The sequence below is a fragment of the Solenopsis invicta genome, chromosome 3 (assembly GCF_016802725.1).
Source record: "Solenopsis invicta isolate M01_SB chromosome 3, UNIL_Sinv_3.0, whole genome shotgun sequence".
In the NCBI taxonomy this organism is placed as follows: domain Eukaryota; kingdom Metazoa; phylum Arthropoda; class Insecta; order Hymenoptera; family Formicidae; genus Solenopsis; species Solenopsis invicta.
The window spans coordinates 24226556-24250827 of NC_052666.1; the positions used below are offsets into that span (position 1 = coordinate 24226556).

At 35.6% G+C, this 24272-nt stretch overlaps 1 protein-coding gene across 4 annotated transcripts in view; it reads right to left on the reverse strand.

Moving 5' to 3' along the window:
* The window catches only part of LOC105197189 (CD151 antigen), a 154460-nt gene that overhangs the window by 17368 nt on the left and 112820 nt on the right, over nucleotides 1–24272 (reverse strand). For all 4 annotated transcript variants that reach the window (XM_011163438.3, XM_011163441.3, XM_026136848.2 and 1 more), the window contains one exon: nucleotides 15464–15655. In XM_011163438.3, the coding sequence (XP_011161740.1) occupies nucleotides 15464–15655 (192 nt within the window). The remainder of the gene's footprint in view (nucleotides 1–15463; nucleotides 15656–24272) is intronic.

Here is a 24272-nt window from a genome sequence, read left to right on the forward strand (position 1 = left end):
ATTAAAAGTTACATGAACCAAAAATTAACTCAATTAAAAGTTGCGTTAAGATTAAATTAACTTAAGTTACAATAAATTGAAAGTTAATTTTGAAAAGCATTATTTATATCAAACTAGAAATTCGTCAGTTTTTAAAGTTATATTACTTAAAACAATTACTTAAACAATTTAATTATAGAAATGGATTGATGTATAAAATGATTTTTTTTCCAGTGTAGTTGTTTTTATATAACCACATGTTTCATGTTAAAATATTAAATTTCGACACACATAAATAATAAAGAAACAAATGTTACTTAACTCAACTGGTTTAAATTTGACCTTCTATACGTAATATTTAATAGTGTAGTCATTAACACTAATCTTGTTAAAATAAATCTAACTTTGTTAAATTTATTTTTAAAACTTCCATGTTATCAAATAATAAAATCATTGCTGGCAAAATATTGTAGTTACTATAGAATTAAAATTAAAATTAAAGTATTAAAATAAAATATTCAAAAATACACGGCACAAAATGTTAAGGATGAAATAATAATTTACAAACCAGATATTAAACACAAGAAATTTTGCATTCATAGAATATTATATTTGAGTACTGTCATTCGTGAGTTCTAGATCAAAACTCTTGAGAGAGAGAGAGAGAGAGAGAGAGAGAGAGAGAGAGAGAGAGAGAGAGAGAGAGAGAGAGAGAGAGAGAGAGAGAGAGAGAGATAAGAAATTCATCAGGCCGATACAAAATCGATCGATCGCAAAAAATAGTCTGGGCAAGCCGTGCCTACTTTCTCCGTGTAAACTCATAAAGTCTTCCCTCTTTTCCGTTGAGTTGCCAACTCGCGTGCTCATTATATGGATTTACCTACCCAACACCGGCAAAAATCTTAATTGAGCGCCATATAAGGTCTCGGCTAATGAGACGGTTCGCCCGTGCCATCCGTGTATAGATGGTGAAAGGGAGCAGAAGACCAACGGGAAAGCCGAGGCAAAAGGTTGTTGAGGCAAGAAGGGAGGTGGCCTTCTTGCCTCGAGGATCGCCGATAGTTTATCGCTGCTACGGTGGATTAAGCTCGTTATTTCGCCGTTATTAAGAAACAAACATTTCCGGATCACGTAAAAGAATGATGATGGTATTTCATACAAGCAATATAGCATGCATAGAAAAATATCCAGTATAAATTGGTACGTTGCTAATAAAAAAAAAGCGGTAATAGCAGTAATAAACTTGTGCAAAAGTAGATCGTATTGGTATATGTCGGATAAAATCAGCGAGTAAAAGCCGTGCGTACGATAATTGAGGGGAAAGCAGAGAAACGAGTCGTCGATTGGATAAACGATGAAGACATCTTGCGTTGATTGTCGACAGTTTCCCCGGCAACAATAACGCAGGTTGTTATTTCACGATTATCAAGGCATAAGAGAGGAGTTTGCGAAAGCAAACTATTACTACGAGGCTCTGTTTAGAGAGAAACTAGCGGTTGATTCGGTACTACAGTGGTATTAGAATTTACCAAACAACAAGTTGGCTATATGATAAAAAGCGATGTAATGAAGCTCACGTGTGCTGTTAGACATTCATTTCATTCATTAGTATTTCAACGTTACACTTGTATTCATTAACACGTGCAATACCATGAAAGATATTACTTGTTACCATAACAGACGTGGGTGGAATTTTAATGCTACACGCGACGTTTATACTGTTCCTCTTTTCTTCCTTTTCTTCTTTCGCGTGCTTTACCCCGGCTTTTCTGATCATTTTCGTACATCATCGAAGTCGACATTAATGTAAATATTGTATCATTTAACATATTTTATATCTGAAGTTTTTCAATTATGATGATCAATGAAAAAAGAGACTTTAGCTTAAAGAATACAGGTAACTTTAAGAACGAAGAATAAACTGAATCACTCATTTGAAAAACAATATTTAAAAAGATTTAACTTTTAAAGAATTAAGAAAAACTGTTTCAGTTTTAACAATTATTAAAATAATTAACAATATGTAAAAAAATTCCTTAATGAGTGGAACATGTAACTTTTAAAACTCATTTTCAATCAAATGGATATTTCTCAATAATATTTTTACACACATAAAGAGTTTCTTAATTAAGGAATTTTATAAATATAATGATAGATTTTTCTAAAGATGTTATAGAATACAGGGTTGCATCCTAAAAAAGATATTTAACTTTCTTGTTGAAAAATACAAAACTTATCTGAAAAAGCTATGTGATGAGATGGTAACATTGAATTACAGCTAAAATTCATTATTGGGTGTATTTTTATAGTGTAATAATTACGAGTAATAATTAAAGAGTGTAATAAATACAAAGTAAAGAAAGTACAATCACTTTTTTTATGTAAATAATGAATTTGTAGAGTCTGGCATCTAAAAAAAGAATGTTTAGTTAACGTACTGCATTAAATAAAATTTTGTATTTTTTTCTGATCCTAAATATCTCAATTTTGGCAAAAATTGACTTATGTTGTTCTCCAAATAATCAATTCAAATATTAATTACCACGTCTATAACTTTCAAGTTGCAATACAGAAACTTTAAGAATAAAAAAACAGAACTATTTAAAGAGCAAATTCCTCCTATTTCTTTTCGTTTGTTACCGCTATCGTAATTGAACAACGGGTGACTCCGTTATTTCGCAATAATTACGCAATTCAACAACTTGAAGTCAGAAATGTAATTAGGAAAAAGGTTACTGACTTCGCGAAAGTATCCAAATAAGCGGAATAAAACACGGCACGCAAAACAATAGCAGGGCGATACTGAATGAGTTGGGCGGAGAAAAGGAAGTTTAAGAAAACGCGCTCGCTGGTAGAAACTTCTCGAAGGGATCACCGATATAACTTCGTTAAGGGCGGAGTAAAATCGTTATTCCGCCATTGTAACGGGCGGACGTTTTGCGGGAAGCGGATTCGCGAATTTTCCGTAGGACGGAAATTATGCTTCTCGGCAGGACAGCGGCTACAATCAGACAGGATATTGTTCGTTTTCGCGAATGCGCACTGGGGAACACAACGAAAATGCGGAACGAAAAATTTTGCACCTCCCCCGTATGATTGCAGAGCGCGATTTTCCACGTGAATTCCCAAGCTTCGTCGCAAGTGTCGCAACAAACTGTAAAAGGATTCGCTTTTTCATGTCTTATTTCCCGACGCGATATACGAAAAGCTCATGTCCCTGAGCTTTTTCGGACAATTTTGTCTCGTGACTATTGTGCTCGATAAATCTTTAGAGAATGTTTGTAAAAGAAAAAACAAAATAGTGTATTAAGTTAAAACTAATATAATATATTAGTATTAAGTTAAAACTAATATAATATATTCTGTTCAATAATAACTCTGTGTTTCATACATAAAACAAGAAATTATATTCATGCTTGTATATGAAACAGTGATAATCTCCTCGTTTATAGGGAAAAGTCACTAATACTGATGTACCAACTTGTTCTTAGACTATTTTTTAAAATAAAAGCTAACAAAAAAAACGCAAGTACAAATTAGAAAATGCCTTTTAACAGATAATGTAGTAGTTTTTATAATAAGATACTCTTTCGTATTTTGTAATAATTAATGATTTTGTAACAATACAAAATGTGTGCCTGAAAAATTGGGCTCCAAAACTGACATAAGACAATAGTGGCAGAATTCAGACGTTTCAGACTTATGTATACAGTCAAAGAATTAATGCTATTTTTTTGTATATTTATACATACATTTAGAAAAATAGATAGGAGCATAAGACAAATTATAGATAAAATTGAGATCAGAAGAGAAGTTATGATGTAGGATGTAAGTATGAGAATCAGGAATCTCGAGTTTAAATTTCGTTAACTCCATCAATTTTTCCTAGCTCCTGCATTGAAAGTGATGTAACAAAATTGAAAAAGAATTGTTTATATACAATAATGATTTAAATAAGGATTGTTGCCAAATTTTCACTAATACGATATCATTAAGAGAATTGTATAATTCATGAATATTTCATTTTTTTACATAAAAATGATACATAAAATTCCGGTTTTTTTAATTTTAAAATATTTTTTAATTTCTATTTTGTAAATGTAGGTTTTAAAATTTTACCTACGTTAACAAAATATTACCTACAATTTTCCTTCCTATGAGATTCAATAATATTTTAGAAAGTTATTTCAAAAAGACAATATGTTAACAAAATGTAAAAAAAATCAAGAGCGCCTGTATATTATAAATTTATTCTTAAAATTTGATTAAATTCTTATACCGTGTAAAAAGAAAACGTCCTTAAACATCTCAGTACGTTCGGAAGAAAAGATTTAACCATATAAAGAATTTCAAGCATCCATCTGTGTATCGGAATATCGAAGAGTTTGAAGCGACTGAGGAGACATACATAAAATAATAGAGCGAGTTTACTGAGTGGAGGCTAAAGAGATGCGATCCTACGCGAAAGAAATGGTTGCTTTACCGTTCGTGATCCGAGACGTCTAAAGAGAGAACGACAGCATAAAAATGAAACAATAACGGCTAATATTATGCAAAGTACTTCCAACCTGTCGTGAAACTCGACTTCATGCTTTAAATTAAATTATCCCGTGAACTTTTATGGTCGTTATTTCAGGAATGAAACGCGCAGAAATATGATACAGCGTGCCTATTTTTATGCCGCTAGTTACGTAACATATTACCACTCAACCTTCTATTATTAAAAGTTAAATTCTCGATGTGGAATAACTTCAGATTGATCTCCCGTGAAACTGATGTTGAGAAGTAGAAAAATTCCGACAAACTTCTTATATTAACAGGTAACAATGAGATACTCCGCGCTCAATTAAAGTTTAACTGTTCAAAATTTTAAAGGCAAATAAAATAAAAGTGCATTGCAATCATAATGCAACGTCCTGATTCATTATTTTCATGTAAAACAACGATGTCACGCAGAAAGAACGGTTTTGCTGAAGCACCTAAAAATTTAGTTACAAATCTCGAAATACTTTTGCTGGACCATCAAAATAATTATGTAGAACACTGAAGCATGCCGGAAAAAAAATTTTGCCATTCTAGCTCGTGAACATCCTACATTCATTTCATGTAATAGTCCAACAAAATGTTATTTTCAAAATAATGTCTAACTAAATTTTTAGATACTTCAGCAAAATCGTTCTTTTCGTGTATAAATTAAAAGGGACAAGGTACAAATAATTAAAAATTTTACATGTTTTTACTACTAGTTCCCTGGTCTTTACTGATCGTACGTATAATATGCTCGCATGGCTAAAAACGTTACGCAAGATAAAATTATTCCTAAATATCGTCCATGTCAAGCAGCAATTAAAAAAGTATCGTGCGCTCATTAAAACGCTGCTCGGCGACGCGACGAGTCGGAAATATATTAAGTACATAACGTCATCCGTGCGCCATAAAAAAAAAAAAAAAATACGATCGCTGGAATTTTATTAAACTATTATCTCCCTCAAAAATGGCACATCGAGATACTTAATTAATAGTAAGAAACGAGATCGTATCATGAGCGGTGTTTTCCCTTTCGTTACAATTGCACGCCTCACCGAAAGGAGAGACGACAGACAGCGCAGCGCAAGAAAACGTCAGTTCACCACCGCGGCTCTTTCCGTCCGCGGGCGACGAGGGAACCGCGCAATTATAAAGACATTAAACTTGACGAGCTCGTAGAGCCCGACCGTACCTCATTGAATCTTTACCGTCGCCGAAGATTGCCGCACCTGCAAAAAAGGGCGCGACGTAGAATTCCAGGTCCGCCTTACGAGCAATTCGCTCCGGATAACCCGAAGGCGTTCGCCTCCGCGTGTCTCGTATAACTGGCAAGTGGGTTTCAACGGTGGAAAGACGAAACGGGAAATTTTATAGAAATACCGTTTGAGCCGGCCGACGAAGTGCAAGTGACGGGGCGCATCACGCAAATTTATCGACCTGAAAGTGCATCCTGCCGTTAAACTTCCAATAAATGTTCTTTACGTTGGACGCGTCGCTTTGTAAGACGCAACCAAGAGAACTCGATGATTGCTTCCATCAATACGAAGCAGCCGTAATCGCGTTTATATCGAGAGAAAAAGGCAAAGGAAGATAGAGCCTTTTATGTAAAAAGTATTTTATCTTAAAATAAATTAAAGCGATAGAAAATATCTCATCAAAATTGAATTTTACTTTTGAAAAAAATTGTAATTTTAACAAGATAATGATATCAATTATGGATCAAATTTGTAAAATTAAATGCTTTATAAATAAACATGAATATTAATAAAATTAGAAAAATTTTTTTACGTTCTTTAATATTTTATAATTACCGTAATATGAAATTATTTTCTCAATAATTGCTAATAAAAGAAAGCGGAATTATCTTTAGTAATCTCTTTAATAAGCTCGTTTAAATAGCTCTTTAATAATTCCCTGATGATATGATACTTTTAATAAATTAAATTATATTTATTACACTAAACATACAATAAAAACATTAACATGTATTAACGTGCATTTAATTATGCTGATCATAATTAGGACTTGTATAATACATTAACATGTATTAACGTGCATTTAATTATGCTGATCATAATTAGGACTTGTATAATACATTTTAAAATATTTTAACAAAATTCATAATTGTATTATTGTATGTAATAATGAATATGTAATAATTGTTTTTTAACATTATAATATTTGTAGGGCACATCGACATTAACAACTATCTCGATCATTAAGTTTACATAAAATGATGAAAATTATTTTGACCTTAATTTATAATTAGAATTGTCACCTTAGAACATAATTTGATAATTATTAAAATTTTTCGCAAGTCTTTTTATTTAAAGTACTCATTTAAATAATGAAAATGGTTAGTCTTTTTTAACTTGTTATAAGAGATTAATCTTCTTCTTGTTCATGAGTACACTTGTATACACACTTGTATGACACACTGCTTAATAGCTGCATGCACGAAACAGAGTGCTTTTCATATATGTCGAACAATCTCAAGATTCGCAATCAAGAAGGTCGTTATTTTTCGACGTGGACACGTTTTAACAAGGTACTCGCCATCGTGCTTCGAGAATCTCCGTTTACGTTCCGTCGTAACTCTAACGAGCTTCGCCACATGCTTTCGAGAAAAAAAACTTCGTGCCGAGTTCTTCAGATTTCGCTATCAGTTACAGATAGCAATTATTCAAAATGTAATGAATATGAGAAAGAAGGCAGGCAAACTAGATATTTTATTTCATCACTTCAAATGGCCAATAACTATGAAATCTTCAATTACAATGTTGTCAGATGTTTCATCAATTTTTTCACATTTTCTTTAATAGGCAAAAGATAGGCAAATAGCATTTGCCTTTTAAATAGGCAAAATAGCATTGGACGCGACAGATCCACGTATATACTAATAAAATTCTAAAAATGACAAATAAAGTGGGAGCGTTCAATTCTAGTCTTTTACTTTTATGAACTTTGTTGTTTAATATATAAAAATATATGTTATTGTTTAGTTTAACAATTTATTTTGTAATTAACTTCTCTACACCGAGCGATCTCTCTCTCTCTCTCTCTCTCTCTCTTTCTTCCTTCTTTTTCTGAGTTATCTGAGTTACAAAAACATTAATTATTATAAAAATACAAAACAGTATTATAAAAACTGCTATACCGTTTGAAAGAAGACACTTTCTAGTTTGCATTCATGTTTATAAAGTTTTATTTTTAGCTTTCGTTTAAGAAATATTACATATAAAGACAAAACGATATGCCAGTATTGTGATATACTTTCTTCTACTTGTTTTTTCCCGTGTGTTTCTAGACCAGCGATCTCTCTCTCTCAAGCGATCCCTGCATAATTTTCCATACACCATTCATCCCGCCCCGATAATAAACACGCCAAATAGCATTTTGCGGTCTACGCGATACCTGTCCAGTCGACGCGCCTGGCTTTTTTCCTCTCACGACTTATTGTTCTCGCATAAATTGGCCACGAGCACCGCGTGATCACGGCGCGTCGGATACTTAGAAAGTAATGCAGTCTCGCCCGAAGCATTTGGATCGAAACGTCCGGGAGATGGTTAAACTGGTTCGTAGCCAGTCCAGAGGCGTCAAGCTCTGGTTCCGGAGATTCTACTGCCGCGATACGTCATTCCCGCGGCTACTAAATCGAAAACGTAGACCGGTAACGCTCGCTTCGAATTTAAAAAAAAAAAAAAAAAAAAACGTTGACGGCCCCAAAAACTCGATCACCTCTTATTTTGATTGCGGCTTCAATAGTACGTTCTACTACCTTCGTAAAATTCGAGTAAGAAGAAATTTGGATTGTCTGATTTGCGGACTTATTAATTATTGCGTATCCCCTTTTCAAATAAACTTTTGGGTGTCTTTCGTGCAATTCTTAATTCGTCAAATCATCGAGGTCTTTGAATATTTATAAAAGTGTTCAATTACAAAACATCATGCCTATTAAATTATTATTAATAAATTATATTTAATAAAAATGGAAATTTAAAGTGTGATTTATATTTGTTTAAAAACAAAACACAAGGATTAACATTTTAAATGGTTATTTTTAACTTTGAGACATAATTTAAGACGTTTCGGGAACGGAACTTTGTGGCCAAACTTTCTTGTCACCTTGTACTTTTAAAAATGTCTCATTCTTGCAATCGTCGCGATTAATAACTTTCATTTATTATTTCATGATGATGAGTAATGGAAAAAAGAATCTTGCAAATATTTGACACCTACGAGATGTTCATGTAAGTAAGCGTGTTTTGCATCCGTTTCTCGCATACCGTTGGACGGAACACGGCAGATTGTGTGCGAGATGTGCATACGGGAAAGTCTTGCGCAATTAAGATCGAGCGGACGGATAGAGTCGCGATTCGAGAGTGCAGCGGCGAGGCAAGTAGTAGTATTACCCGGTGATTAGTGACGGTTGTTGTCGGGTGATTTAACGTTTCTTTTGCGCTACGAATGGCAACGGAGGCTGAGTACCTCTCTCTCAAAGCGCTGGTGATTTATCACGTTGGTAAAAGTACGAAACAGTACGGCTGATAATGTGTGAAAATAATAAGAGGATTATGGTTGTAATGATGTCGTAAGAGGACGATTAAAAAGCGTAGTTCATAACCGTGGCGCTTCGAGGGGGGAAAATCGCGCAATTAAGGCTGAACTAATGATTCGGGAGGTGGTACGGGTTAAGTGGAATTATCTGGTGATTAGCGACGGTTATTACGGGTGATTTAGCTCTCATCTTTATTTGAATAGATGAATCGCCCGCGTTAAAAGCGTATTACGCCTTCAATCAGACAGAACAGAGTAAATAAAGAACTTTTTCTTTGAATGTAAATAGCTAAAATATACGCTATCGTTCATAAGTTTGGAAATGCTTGAAATTTTCTCGAATCTTACGAAAAGTTGGTATTATAAAAAAATTTAAAAATCTTGAAGAATTTTATGCTGCCCAAGCACATTGTAACAAATATTTTTTCTGTTCTTTTTTTTGTAAACTCTTTGGTTTCAAGTTGGAAATATTTTATATACTATGAGATTTTACACAAAACGATCGATACCATTGTAAAAAAATTATTACACCGATTTGTTAGAAAATATTTGAAAGCTTAGAAAGCCTACTATACAATAACTTTTTGGCAAATTTTATCTAATAATATTTTATTAAGGAACGGTATGCTGCACCGGTAAGCTATGCTGCAGGAATTGTGGACCACTATGTTAGTTAGTATACGTACATGGTGTGTGAGTGTGCGTGTAACATCATATGAAGTGGGTTATCGCGATGTCATACATATATACACCATATTCACTAACCCATAGTCCAGAACCATAGTATACCCACTAGCAATAACGTTTTAAAATAAATAAAAATTTAAAAGTATTTTCCATGTTACGTAGTTTAGGAACAAAATATCGTAGATGTGAAACTAAAAGACAGTTTTAAAGCGCTTTTCTCTTTAAAATGCATTTTTAAGAACTCTTTAATTTTTTTCTACCAAAATACTTAACTTTTTGTGAGACGTGAGAAAATCGCAATTAAGCGTCCAAACTTGTAAACAGTATAGTGTATTTATTTTGAAATTATTCACTGTACGGAGAAAATTTTTCATTATATTTTACCACCAAATTCGCTATAAACTTTATGTGTGGTGATAAGCTTAAAACAACTTGATAACTTATTAAATATTATGAATAACAATATAGGAATTTTGGAAATATACAAAAGACATTTTATAAATTGCTTAATAAAAATTACCATGCGGCATTATAAAATGTTTTAAGGTAAATTTTTTATAATTTGGAACAAAATTTTCTTTTGTAACGATATTCGAAACTTGTCTTTAAATGACTACATACTTAATGTTATATATATTGTCTGTTTTGAAAAACACAGCTTAGGATTATCTAGTAAAATTCGAATCCGCGATTCGATTTGGATCATAACTTACATAAGTAAAAAAAGATACCTTTTAGATTTCTAAAAGATATCTTATGCAATATTTTAAGATGTTATTTCAGATATCTGTGGATATGTCTTAAGGATATCTTTAGAAAGTTATCTTATAACATTTTATGACAAATATAATAAAAATATAATAAAAATATATTTTAAGATGTCTTTTAGATATCTTCTAGAAATATCTTCAAGATATCTTTAATAAGATATTTTTCGGAAATCTACAAGACCTCGATGTTTTCTGAGAAGTCTCTTGCTTTACACGCTAGGTTTCTTTTATTGATAAACATGTTATATATATTTTTTTTAAACAACGCATTGAATTTGCATAGTAAAATGCTGCATAGTAAAATTTATACAAATTATTGTACATTTTTATCGTTACTTGGCATTTATCCTCAATAATGATTTTAAAATAATAAAAAAAAAATTATAAACTATTCAATATATTTAAAAAATTAACTGTACAGTTTAATAAAACGAATCAAACAAATTTTACATTTTACTATGTTAAAAGATAAAATATGTATAGCAGGCGTTAATAAATTAGAGAAAATCACATCTTCGAAATACGATATTGTCCAATGACCACCATAACTTTCAATGTAAAATTTATGAGAAAATTTTCTCCCATGAATGAGATATTATTGTTTGTCATATTAGCGAGCGAAGAAAGACTGAGATTTATTGAGTTCGCGAGGCACGATAGAAAATAAACCGTTTGGTGGCTTAAGCACTTATGCAATTAAGATTGTGATTTGAGTACATACATACTATATATAGCAGGCCCTATTGGCAAGTGCCGCTTGTAAAAGGACTTTAACTGACCGATTAGATTGGATAAAAGATAATTCAATTTCTCCGCTTAGACATCTCGGAAGTAACGGCGTTAATGCTCACAGTCAACAGCGAGTTATCGCACAGAGAAATAACTGAAGTGGAAGTGTGAAGACGTTTATATCTACCACAATCATTAAAAGTTTCACGACCTTCTAAAGCTTTTTCTGTAAGCATCGTAAAGAGCTCGACATTGAATTACATTTGCATCTCTAATGAAATGTGTATACGTATACACGTAGGTTTTAAAAGCGTACAGAAATAAAGCGACACGTGGAAGTGGCGGCATAATTCTCGGGGAAACCGCATGGCGGAACACCGCGGTTAGTAACGATCGGCAAAGCTCGTTACTGGTGTTTAACTATCATTTAGGCAGGATTAAAGATAATCCAGTCGGAGTCGTTGGAGATATAGCGAAAGCGCGAGCTACCACTTACGGTCGTCGCGCTAACTCCCGATTAAGGTCGATTTATTGCCCAGGCGAAGGGTGCCCCTTCTGAAAGGGGGAACGCAAACGGAGATAGGGGAGGGCCGCTAAATATACCGCCTAGTAGGCATCGTGGGTAACTAATAACCCCCGGAAATAAAAAATTTTACATTGAAGAATGGTTTATCAGGAGTAACCTGTTATCTTTCAAGGGGGGAAAGTATAAGATCGTCGATTGATACGATTTCGATTAAAAGTGATTTATTGAGAATATAGCAATTGTTGAAATTTTAGGATGTATTTGGATTCCATGAGGTCACTATTTTAACTGCGTAAAATAAAATCAATGAAATGCTTTTGATAATGTTAGTAAAGTTTTATACATTGTTCCTGCATACATTTTTAGTTTTGCCGTTACTAAAAATGTCAAACATTGTAGACACTTTTAACTTTTTGTTCTCAAACAAAACGTCCTTTAAAAGGAAGGTTTATTGTTGCCTTTTAAGATGAAGAACGGAGAAGGGGTAACCGTAAAATAATATCGCGGGACATGCACAATTTGTCAAACTCGCGCGCGAGGGTGCAGACTGCATACGAACGAAGGAGTCGCCGCGCTTCACGATATTCTGGGTATTCCTTGGAGACGCGGTGGTTGCGTACGCTGCGCCGTATTAAATAATCATCATCTCAAATACATAGCGGAGTTATCGCGCGAGGTACGTACTGCGCTTGCTACAATAAATGAATTTCCGGGACGCGATATTCCCGGTCTTACTCCGTCAGCTCGTATTAACGCGTGTTAAATCACAGGGTCGCGCGTGCACCGCAGCGTTTGCGTGTGGCCGCCGTCGCCGTCGCCGCCGCGAGTCTCCGATGAATAACGTCTCGGGAGCACGGGTTAAGCCGGTTTCAAAAATATGCCAGCACCTACAGTCTCGGCCGGCAGCACGGGCGAGCATCGAGGAGAGACTTTGTCGGCCGACGGCGATAATGTCGGAGGTGGTAGACTATAGGTAAGGTCAAAGGCGAGCTCGAGAACTCCCCTTACCTGAAGGCTCAAAGGAGGAGGTCGGGCATTGTTAGTAGCGACTTATGGAGGGCGAGCGGAACCCGGTGCCCAAGTCGCGTCGCCGGCACGGTGAATTATCCTATATCGACATTACGGTTCATTGTAATCGACCGCGGGGTTATCGATTTTTCATTTATAACTCGGGAGAGAGGAGAGGGGACAACCCGCACGACATCGTCGAAGGCCAAAGCCGCGTATTTTTAGCGACCGCGCTCGGGAAGCGTGAAATTTACGGAAATGCGAAAATACGCTCGCCCACACCATAAAATAAAAATAATGTTGGGCTACACAGAAAAAAAAAATAATATCAAACATTGGTATCAAATTAAAAATAACATGTTCTATTTGATAATCATCGTTTCATATATAGTCCATTTACTACAACAACGACATGAAAAAAAAAACAAGTTTTTCCACAAAATGAGTTTAAATAATTTGATTCATTAAAACTTTCCATAAGCAAATTATATTTGTTTATCGCTATAGAACCTCGTTTCAATTTAACATTTCACACAAGAATGAAGATATCCTGAGAATAAAAATGTTTTTTTCTGTGTGTATCGATTAATTCATGAATTATCGTCATCGCAAAAATAAATTATAAAATTAAAAAATGGTATTTATGCTGCAATTAGGATTGCGTCTTTGGATCGAGATAATATTACTGCTATCAAGTTATTAGAGATAGATTATTTTTCCGCGAATACAGGGATCAGTTCGCTTTGAACAACAATTTTTAATTTACTCGCATAATCCTCTTTTCCTATCTGTCTGCTTTTTTTCACTGATCACGTAACTAACTGACTTCCACCGAAGACTGCACCGCCCCAAGCAATAATGTTGAAGCCGCTCAGCTAAGTCAAAGGAATATTCAAACGCGTAGGTGAAAAGCGGCATGACTTCGAGCATCGTGCTCGAGCTACTTTGATGAAGTTGTTCTTGAAAGTTCCGAAGAACGATGATAACAATGAACACATAGCATAAATAAATTCTTTTGAAGTCTCGAAGAGATTACGATCATTTGCCAATGTCGAATATTCATTAAATAAGATGAAAAGATGCCGAGGGTACAACCGGCGCGGCGCAGAGAAAAGATCTCAGAGAAATGTATAAAATTCAATCAGTATCTACATCAAAAGTAGTTTCCTGACAATGGTTAATTAAATGTTCCCCGTTTACCTATCTATCACAGAATCGTGATTTAAGAGGCGAGAGTTAATTGAAATATAATTAGAGCCAACCGATGCTGGTGTGAAACAATTCATTAGTTAGTTAATATAAACCTTGTTTGATAACTTTACACCATCCAGCTACCGCATAAGTCATTTTCATTATATTGCATACATGCAATTCTCTCTGTGACCAACTTGGTTTAAATAGTTCTGTGTAGATAACCCTCTCTCTCTTTCTCTATCTCTTGCTTTCTAATCTACAGACTCAATATCCATACTAGTTTCTGATATCTGGTCCATTCTATTTCAGAAGCCCTATGGCTTACACGCTCCGCATGGGATGCGATCGAAATTGCGATACAACCTCAAGAAAGAAACGGAGGAAACTTATTGTACCTTATTCCCGTTATCTTATTTTTCGACCTATTTTTACACGAGACGCATCCCCTCTCTCGTACCGACCGTACGCAATTTCGAGCTTTACTCTGTAAATAATTTCAAAAGAATTTCTTGAATATGAAGCCTTTTGTGCGTCAATGTTGAAATTTCACTCGTCTTATCTCCGCTCATAACCGGTGACAGACTATAAAAGAGACGGTATCGTCAAGACGGTTGCGAGATGACTTTCGACTAAAGTGTTCGACGTGATATCGATTGCAAACAGCAAGCTCGTGATGTATCGCGACATTGCGGACAATCGCGCGCGCATAAAAGCACATCTAGTATCCCGGATAAGAGGTACTTTTAAGAGCGATACCTCGTCTGCGTCCGATACTCGACTCCGATATCCACTCCTTCGCTTTTTCAAAGCGACATTCTCGCGGCAACGTTTTCTCACGACGACTATCTCGATCTCGCTCGCAGACCGGGAAATTAATTAGTCAGACGACGCCATCTCGTCGAGATAAATGATCCTCTCTTAAATCGATAAGAGACGAACGAAAAATAGCCGCAAGCTTTTGCCTGATCTCTATTCGAGCGATAATATAAAGCCAGGGAGTTGACAAACTCATTATTTCCCATCATTTTAGAGGGGAAACATCCATTTGCAGAATGAAAGCAGAGCGAATTATGTGTAATTTATTTGTCATTTATCATCTAATGAATTAAGATCTCCGCGCCAGAACTGACGGGATATGCTCGGAATGATATTATTACTGTAATCGATCCGACTATATTACTTTGCGTCGAACTCCCCTGCAACGCTCTACATCGGTTTCTGAAAGTCGATTAATGCAATTCGGACGGGACGATGATTAATGAATAATTATATAATCAATTCTACTTATAATACATGTAATACTGTACGCAAAATTGAATAATGAAACGGAATGAGTTAACTCGATCCATTAAACGAATTTAATTAATAATACGTAATAAATATGCGAGTATTTTCCATATATCTATCAATGTGTCTCGATAAAGCTGATATTTGCCACAGGAATTATTTCGTGCGTCAAACGCTGATATATGACCAAGGCTCTCACCACGAGGAGGACACATCGATTTTCAGAAGTTACGCCGCCGCATCCGAGCCAGCTACCGATGACAGCCAGTACACCTGCGACGATCAGGGCGTAGGCCAAAGTAGGATACGTCGACGTGGACATCAGGGACACGTAGCTGTGCTTCGCCGCCACCGTCCAGATACCGATGCCACCCACCACTAGTCCGGACAGCTGCAACACACAAGCGAGAAATCCTCAATTTAATTTCACGGAACCGCGAAACATCACGAACGAAATGTCTCACGTAATTTATGATTTACATGTGCTCTTACGAAAACCAAATTGTTTAACATGAGACAATTATTAAAACAATAATTGTCTCATGTACTGGGTGTAAATAAAAGTGTCTAATATTTTAGAAACGCATCGATTAAACTTTAAATAATATTAAAAAAAAACCTTTTAAATTAGACAGTTCGGAGACGCGTGTAAATTAAGATGATGAGTATAAATAAGTATCAAATATTTTAGTAACGTATTTTCCCATCGATTAAACATTAAAAAATTTTCACATAAATATGGGTCTCAAAACGCTTATAATAAATTGGATTGGGCTGCATTAGTGCGCACTGATGCACTTTAAAGCCGTTACACATTGATCCACCCTAAGTCTAAAACCGAAATGCAAATATCTCGAATAATAAAATATATTTTTACAAACAACACAATAAAATATATTGGATTACGCAATCTAACCGATTTATATATTTATATAAAACATGTATCTTTACGTCGAATTATGTTCGACATTATTGTTGCTGATTTTAAATGTGCACATTAGCGCGACTAATCAAATTTACTATTAATTTTTAAAATAGGATAAATTTTATTGTGAAACAGTGTGGAATATCTTGAAAACATAGTAATTTATTTTTTTTTTAATATGCCAAAATAAAGAATAAATATCTCGCAAAATATTGATTTTCTGATAGCTTTATTTCAGTGCTTTTATATGCAAAATAACATTATATTATGTATGCGAATTATGTTATGTATAAAAGCATGTAATTCCAAAAAATGAAATCTTCACAGAACCGAAGCGAAAAATTGAATCTTTCGAAAATATTGACTTTACTATTTTTGTTATCACTCTTCAAACCATACAACTTTTGTCTAAAATACTTCCTCGTTAATTGTTCCATTTTCAAGATATTCCACTGTTTCATAATAAAATTTCTCCTATCGCATCAATTATACGTTTCCACATAGTGTCCCAACAAGAGCGCAAGATTTAATTTTTTAATAAAGTGCATCATTTATTTGAAAAGTATTAATATTTTTATTTTAATATAAAATACACATATTGCGATTAAAGTGTGGAACACAATATCCGACAAATGTTCCTCGTGACTCTACTGACACAGTAGTCTTAATCTTTCGACAAATTTTTTATTACATTTTCGCATCATTGACGCTCAATTTTGCCAATGATGCATCGAATCTTCTCCTTCAGTTTCAGAATTGTAGATTTGTTAATGTAGATACGAAAATTTACAAAATTCAAAAGAAAGGAGAATTTCTTGGTATTATAACAATCAATCGACAAATGCACGATGCTGCAAATGACCTATTAGCTGTAATTTTTACGTTAGTTAAACCTTGTAAGGATGTAGATACAAGTTCTCTATCGCTGCATGGTATTTTTTCGAAATGTTCAATTGTTATGAACGATGGCGAATTGAGGTTCCTGGGCTCTCCGCAACCTTTTCAGTCGTAGCGACAATGTTTTTAATAGATCGGTCGGTGATCCACTGGTGTTTTTACGTCCACAATCGAACCAGTTTATTCGAATTTACTGATCAATCTTTGAACTGCAAATTGATTTAATGCATTTCGTCGACCGAAAATTGCACGCAATTTCAGAACTGTTTCCGCAACACTTTCCTCGTATTTGTAATGAGTTTTTACAATAATAATGCGTTTTTCATCTCGGACTGCGATTCACTTGATACTATAAATGCTTTGAAGCGTTTAATTGACCATTCGAAATAAAAAATTTTACGAATTGACCAATGAATGCTTCGAAGCGTTTGTAGCGTCAGGTGAACCGTAGCCTTTGTAGCATTCCATGACTACTTATGTGTCTACAACTGTGAAATTTTTTAGTGCAGTGACGAAAAACGACAAAACGAAAATAGCGCGCAATTCAAATCTTGCGCTCTTATTGGGAAAATCTGTAGATTTACATTCGTATAAACGTTTTTTTAATGTTTGATTATTGGGGAAAAGTACGACTCTAATATATTTGATATTTATTAATTTGTATCTTGTACAAGCAAGAATCTAAAATCTTTAAAAAATATTTGCTAATCTTAAACAGATAGATAATCTTAAACTTGCTTGCATGAAGAAATTTCATAGTTTCATCAAAAAAAACATTTCCAATTTCAGTCACTAATAATTTTCATGAGTTGACAAGAAAAAATATCTAATAGGAAATAACATTATCTTCAAACCAAGAATTAGAATTTTTTAATACTATTATTATTGCCAAAACAATTATATCCCGCTCTTTATGATTATTATAATAGAAACAAAATAAAATATTTCTTTGAAGTTTAAAATAAAACCTTTCAAAGAAAATTTTATATTATTGCTCATATATACATGAGACATATATGATTGTTGATTCGATACTAATTTTTTTTCTGTGCTTTATGCAGTCTTCGTTCAAATAAAGCGTTTCTCGATAATGCGCAACTGGAGCAAATAAGATATTTCTCGGCGCGCCGGTATGAAAACTTTTGTCATCGATAGAAGAGACCGAATTGACTTTTCCCGTGCTTGACAAACTTGGTCTTTTACTACTTTTACCCTTCCTCCCTCTTCATTCCACAAATATGAATTTCTAACGTGACGAAATGGGACCTTTAGTAGTTGACGAAATGGAGCCAAGTCCCGTTAATCTCTCTCGAATTTCTCGGAAGGAACCCGAGACTGATTTCACGCCCGTTCATCGTCTCGGTTGTCGTCGGCATCTTCGAAAATCCTTCTAGGATAATCGATACCTCCGATCACATCGTAGTACATAGTACCGGGAAGCGAGAGTCGTCACTCATGTCCGCGGAGAACTTCCGATAGGATCGACCTACGGACAGTGCGTTTCATTCAATTTCATATCGTGTGCCCGCGCCAGCCTCACCGCGGGCGCAAAGTCGCTCCAATGACTGCTCGGATATCGTCGCCGCCCACGACAGCTGGTAACGAGAAGAGAGAAAGAGAGAGAGAGAGAGAGAGAGAGAGAGAGAATGAATAACGGATATCGGCCCCGATAACTATGCGCGCCGATGCGTGTAGGCATTGCGTATATAGGGTGTCCGTTAATTGGCGCCGCGAGCGTAAGATAAAACGCGCACTTTCGCCGAGTAACATTCCCGAGACGATGAATTTTAATTTGAGACCGAAAGCTCAAGAGAGATAGGGGATGATTTAAAAATCACTCTGAAGTTAACCGCCGCTCTCGTAGCTTTACGCTCAATCTGGAAGAAAAGAGAGAGATGGGAGGGATTATAGGGAAGTACTTAAACTATCTCGGGATAACTCTTCTAAGATAACTGTCTTTAATTTCCTCAGAAGCGTTTCCTCCAAAGGAAGTGCCTTTTGAAGACGTTTCCGTCCATTTCTCTCACCCGTAAGGTGCGCTTTACGTGTGCGGCTATTTTTTTTTTTACTCGCCCCGTACAACGTTTTTACGCGCGTAACGGAAGGTGTCATCGTCAAACGTCACGCACATCGCGTCCGGTTAAACGCCGCGATTTATCTCGCGGTCCTTTTTGCTCCTCCACGCCGGACATCATTTTTTCTTGCGCGGCGCGATATTTTTTCTCCGCTCGCTCGCTCGTTCAGCGACATAGACACGCAAAACGCGGGGACCGTTGTCTCGCGAGGGGAACGGCCGAAGGTGCTCCAGAATATACGAGCCACGCCGACGTAAATATCGGCCGACACGTGTGATATTTACGATATATCGGGGGAACTCGGTTCGCCCAGGTCAGCGTGCACCGTCCCGAGAACAATGAACCAAGTTACGATCGGCTGGCGCAAATATGCGATTTCATAATTACGCATCATGAGATGGTCGGAATGTCGATACCGGGGAGAAAATGAGAGATTTCGGCGACGACGCTGAACTATGCATGAATATTAATGGAAAATAGCGCGACGTTTCCTACGTGAAAAGAGAACGGCTTTTACTGAAGTATTTAAAAATATAGCTAGATATAGATCTGAAAATAATTTTGTTGGACCATCAAAGTAATTATGAAGGACGCTCAAGCTAGTTGCTAGAATGTCAAAACTTTTTGTAGCATTGCTCATCGTGCTCGAATAACTTTCATAATTATACTAGTTTACAAGTTTTTTTATGTAAGAGCGTGTGAAGACTGTTTCGAGAGTAATTTTCGACGCTGAATCCGTCATCGAAATATTTCCATCAGATCTGCTTTTTCAGATATAAGAAACGACGTTCTTTCCAATATGTAATAAAATTTTATTGAAATTAGAAAACAAATCAATAGAATTTAATTTCTGATTTTTTATACGGAAAAAATAATGTAGGGTAACTCGGGCATTTACGCGCACGAGAATTTATGCAGTAATAAAAGAAATAGAAGAAATGAAAATAATTTGCTCGCATTTTGTTATTAAGTAAATCGTTTTCTGTCGACAGATTCAACAGAAACTCAGCGAACTCAGAGCCTTACAATATATTTAAAAAAAAAAGTTATTTTCTTGCATTAAAATTAACATAAAATTTGTAAACCAGTGTTATTTGAATGGTCCAACAAAATTATTTTCAGACATATCCAGCATTCGATGCAGCATTAGTGCAGAAAAATCGTTCTTTCTGTTTACCTAATTAACTTTCCGATTCTCTCTGCATCAATTCGTTTTAAGAGATTATTAATCGCAGCAACTTGGATCAATAATTGGAATGATATTGGAACAGATCTGACGCAACAGATTGACACAAGTGTATTATTGCGTATAATACCAGTGACGATTATTGTCTAACACCTGGATATTACGGAATCAATGCATGAACGTTTGCCAATTGCTACATAATAATCAATAATGCTTTGGTTGAATTAGCTTTAGCTCTAGTAAGTCTATAATTAGAAAATTTTTAAATTTTATTCCATTTACTGCACTCTAATAAATACCAAAAATCTGTTTCAATATTTCAATCTTTAACATTCCGAATAAGTTTCCAATTTTGAATAAAATAGGCTTTTACATTTCATCGCTCCTGGTTTTCATACAATCTACCTTTTTTTGTAAGCATCACAGTAAAGTATAAGTGAGAACTGTTATTGATAATAAAGTGGAAATACAGATTATTTGTAAAATATGCGAACTTCGATCGGTATGCGATATTTACGATATTGAGGAATGCAGCTTTACACGAACCTGCGAGCTCATCGCTGTTTGATGCAAGTGCTGAAATTATCAGATCGGAATTCGCGGTGCAAACGCGCAGATAATATGCAACATTGTAACGGCCTATTATGATAATTTGTTTTACATCAAGCTCTGTGTTCTATCGAGGAATAAAAGTATCGTAATATCATTTATTTCATAACTTCTGGGGAATATTACAGTTATATATATTCATGACTTCGATCCATAAATGTCCATGATGTAAATATCCATGACATCGAATGATGTATAATCACAGGATTGTAAATAATTATTTAGTCAAGTAAATGATTGTATAATTGATTATGCGACAATTGAAATAATACGATACAATGCACGAGGAGAAATAAGGTCAGCTGTTGTTTTTTATCATTTTAATCCAAAATTTCTGCATTCTGATTTGAATCTACTATGTCACCTACATATTTGAAATCAGTGTGTCAAGAGCTTTATTTTGAACACATTTTCAAATTTTATTTTTCGGTTGAAAAATTATGCGAGACTTGATGTCTCTTTTTCTCAAAATTGTAACATGGTGGAGCCATTTGGAAACCGGATTCGTATTCAGCAAAAAGCTGTAGGAAATAATTATTCTCTTTCTGGCGTTCAAAAAAAGGTGAATTGAATTTGTGGAACTGCATTATTGTCGGTCTCGAAACAGTTTTGAACTACATCCGAAGTAATATTACAAATTGTAATATTACAAATTAAATCGACAAGCAATTTAATAACAATGCTGCTGTAGTGCTAATAAATATTTGAAAACACTGTAAAGAATTTATATTATTAAATGTTGCAGTAAATATAATCAAGCGTTGCAATTTCATCGTGACGTTGGCGAGACGATAATATTTTTCTATGACAAGTTTTATATATCGTTGCGCGACGCCGCCGCAAGCAAGTCGTACAATTCCTGCGCTATCACCGCGCGTTTTTCCGGCATGATAGCCGATACAGGACACGTTTCCACGCATAAATAACGTTTCGCCATATCCATTAAGGATTCGGAGTCAACGGCAATGTATCCGGGCAATATTCCAGTCCTGGAGCCGTAGTATTCGAGTCTCGGCTCGCAGAGCAGAGCGCGACGGGCTGCACGCGCGATTCCGCACGGAAAGGAACTCGATTCGATTCCCCGCGGACGGGTTATGGGGTCATCGCGGTAGCGGGCCGCAATTTATTATTTTATCATTGTCCCGATGGCGCGCACGGACGTCCAACACTCTCGCGTACATACCGTAACCTGGGCGCACGTCGCGCCGGACCGGCGATACACCGTATAAATCGTATGTATCGCGCGCGCCGATATTCTTCGCGTCTACGTGCCCGTATTTCAAATCACCGGCTCGAGGTATCCCTCGCCACCGCGTCGCCTCGCGTCGTCCACCACGATCGGAAAACAGAGCAGCGGGGGGGGAGGGGGTGGGGGCAAAAAATGGGCGTTTTTCATCGAAACTGCGTCCGCGTTGCACGATCACGGATTCCCTCTCGATCTTGCGCGACGCGGAACGCGATTTCGCTTACGTCGCGTCGTTCGGAAACATTTTGCATAATTGATCCGACGAGCCGCAGCATGAATTAAGCATGAATTAGGTGGTCCGCGACGGCGGCGGTATACGCAAGATATCGGAGGAGGGGGGGAAAAAAAGAAAAGATCACGGTAGAATCCCATTTGCGAGAGCCTCCTCGATAAAATGAAACTTTTACGATGCGATATTTATTAGATGTACAAAAAGCTCGTCTTCATATTTGAGCTTCTCGTATAATAAATTGCAAATGTACGGAAGAGATTTATCGTGTTATTTTCTAGATGCTCCCTCCGCTTCCTCTGCTCTCTCTCTCCCTCCCGTTTGTAGATTCCTGCATAATATCGTCGTCCTAAACAATCTCTTTCGGTACGCTGCTCAGGTACACTTCAGTCAGCGGTTCGCCTATGTACTTATGCATATAGTGCAAGCCTCGCGCGCGAACTGCAGCGGATGTAACGAGACAGCTGGCGAACCGAACGTGCCGGCCAATGCAGACGCGCGATCAGCTTCAGGTTAAACTACGTTGCAACTTGGGTGCAATGTTATGCTAATCCGTTCACGTACTCGCTAAATTTCGCCGGACAACGCGCGGCGCGCGGCAGAAAACGACGGGCGGAAACGAAGAAATTAAAAGTCGTACATCACCCCGGGCTGGAAAACATCCCGAAAATTATTGCGGGCTCGTGTAAATCGTAGCGCGGCGGAAGCGCAATATAATGAAATATTCGCCGAGAGAAAACATTTTAATTTCTTCATTAAATTCCGGGCCCGGCACACTTCTATCTTGTGTAAAAGATTTAATTAAGATTCGTGCGCGGCTTCGTGTGAACATTTTAGGAAAGAATGGGACGCTATATAACTACAAGGAAAGAACGTTGAAAATAAAAAAAAGAATTTGGCAATAATAATCAAGCTTTGGTGAAATAATTTCATTTAAATGTTTCATTAATATAACAATATATTTAGTATTGTCTTATTTAGTAATTATATTAATATTAATATTAACCAAAGTAGTAATAATAACCAGTCGGTTACCAACTGATTACTAAATATTACTAAATATTTGGATATAACGAAATGTTTTATTCAAATTATTTTACTAACTTAATTAGTAACTAACATCTAGATTTGATTGTAATTACCAATCTCTTTTTTCAGTGAACACATTTACTAGATAACCATAACAAAATTTTGCTAGCTTAGTAACCCTGACAGCACATGATATCTAATGAATATTGTGATATCGTGTAAATATACGTACGATATTATGACATTATACGAATATTCGTACGATATCTAGAATATTCTAGAATATTCATAGAATATCTTGTGCTGTTACGGAATTGTTCTTTCGATAAGATAGGATGATAATACTGTAAACAATTTTGATATTCTATCAACAGTTTTGTGCATAATTTAAATAAAATAAATTGATGTTCAATATTGCGACAAGCTGCTTAAAAAACTGTATCCAGTCATTAACATTAATTACGTTAATTTTGATTCTTCAGCAAAACAATTATGAAATGTCGAAAATTTTCTAAAGTATACTTTATAATATATCATAAAGTATAAAATATACGCCGTTATCTTAAACGGTTTTCTTGTGAAAGAGAAAAGTAGCAGGAAAGCAGTGGAGGTTAACGATGACTATTAGCTTACGATAACATACATGTTAACTATAATGGTTGCAGAAACAATACCTAAAGATAATGATTACGGTAACATCCGTATTTCAAGCTACCTCTGCTAAGGTTGAGGCAATCACATAGATGACTACCAGAGAACAACTACCAGGTTCCTATAACTATTTTCTATAAGCGAAAAATAACATCGTTATT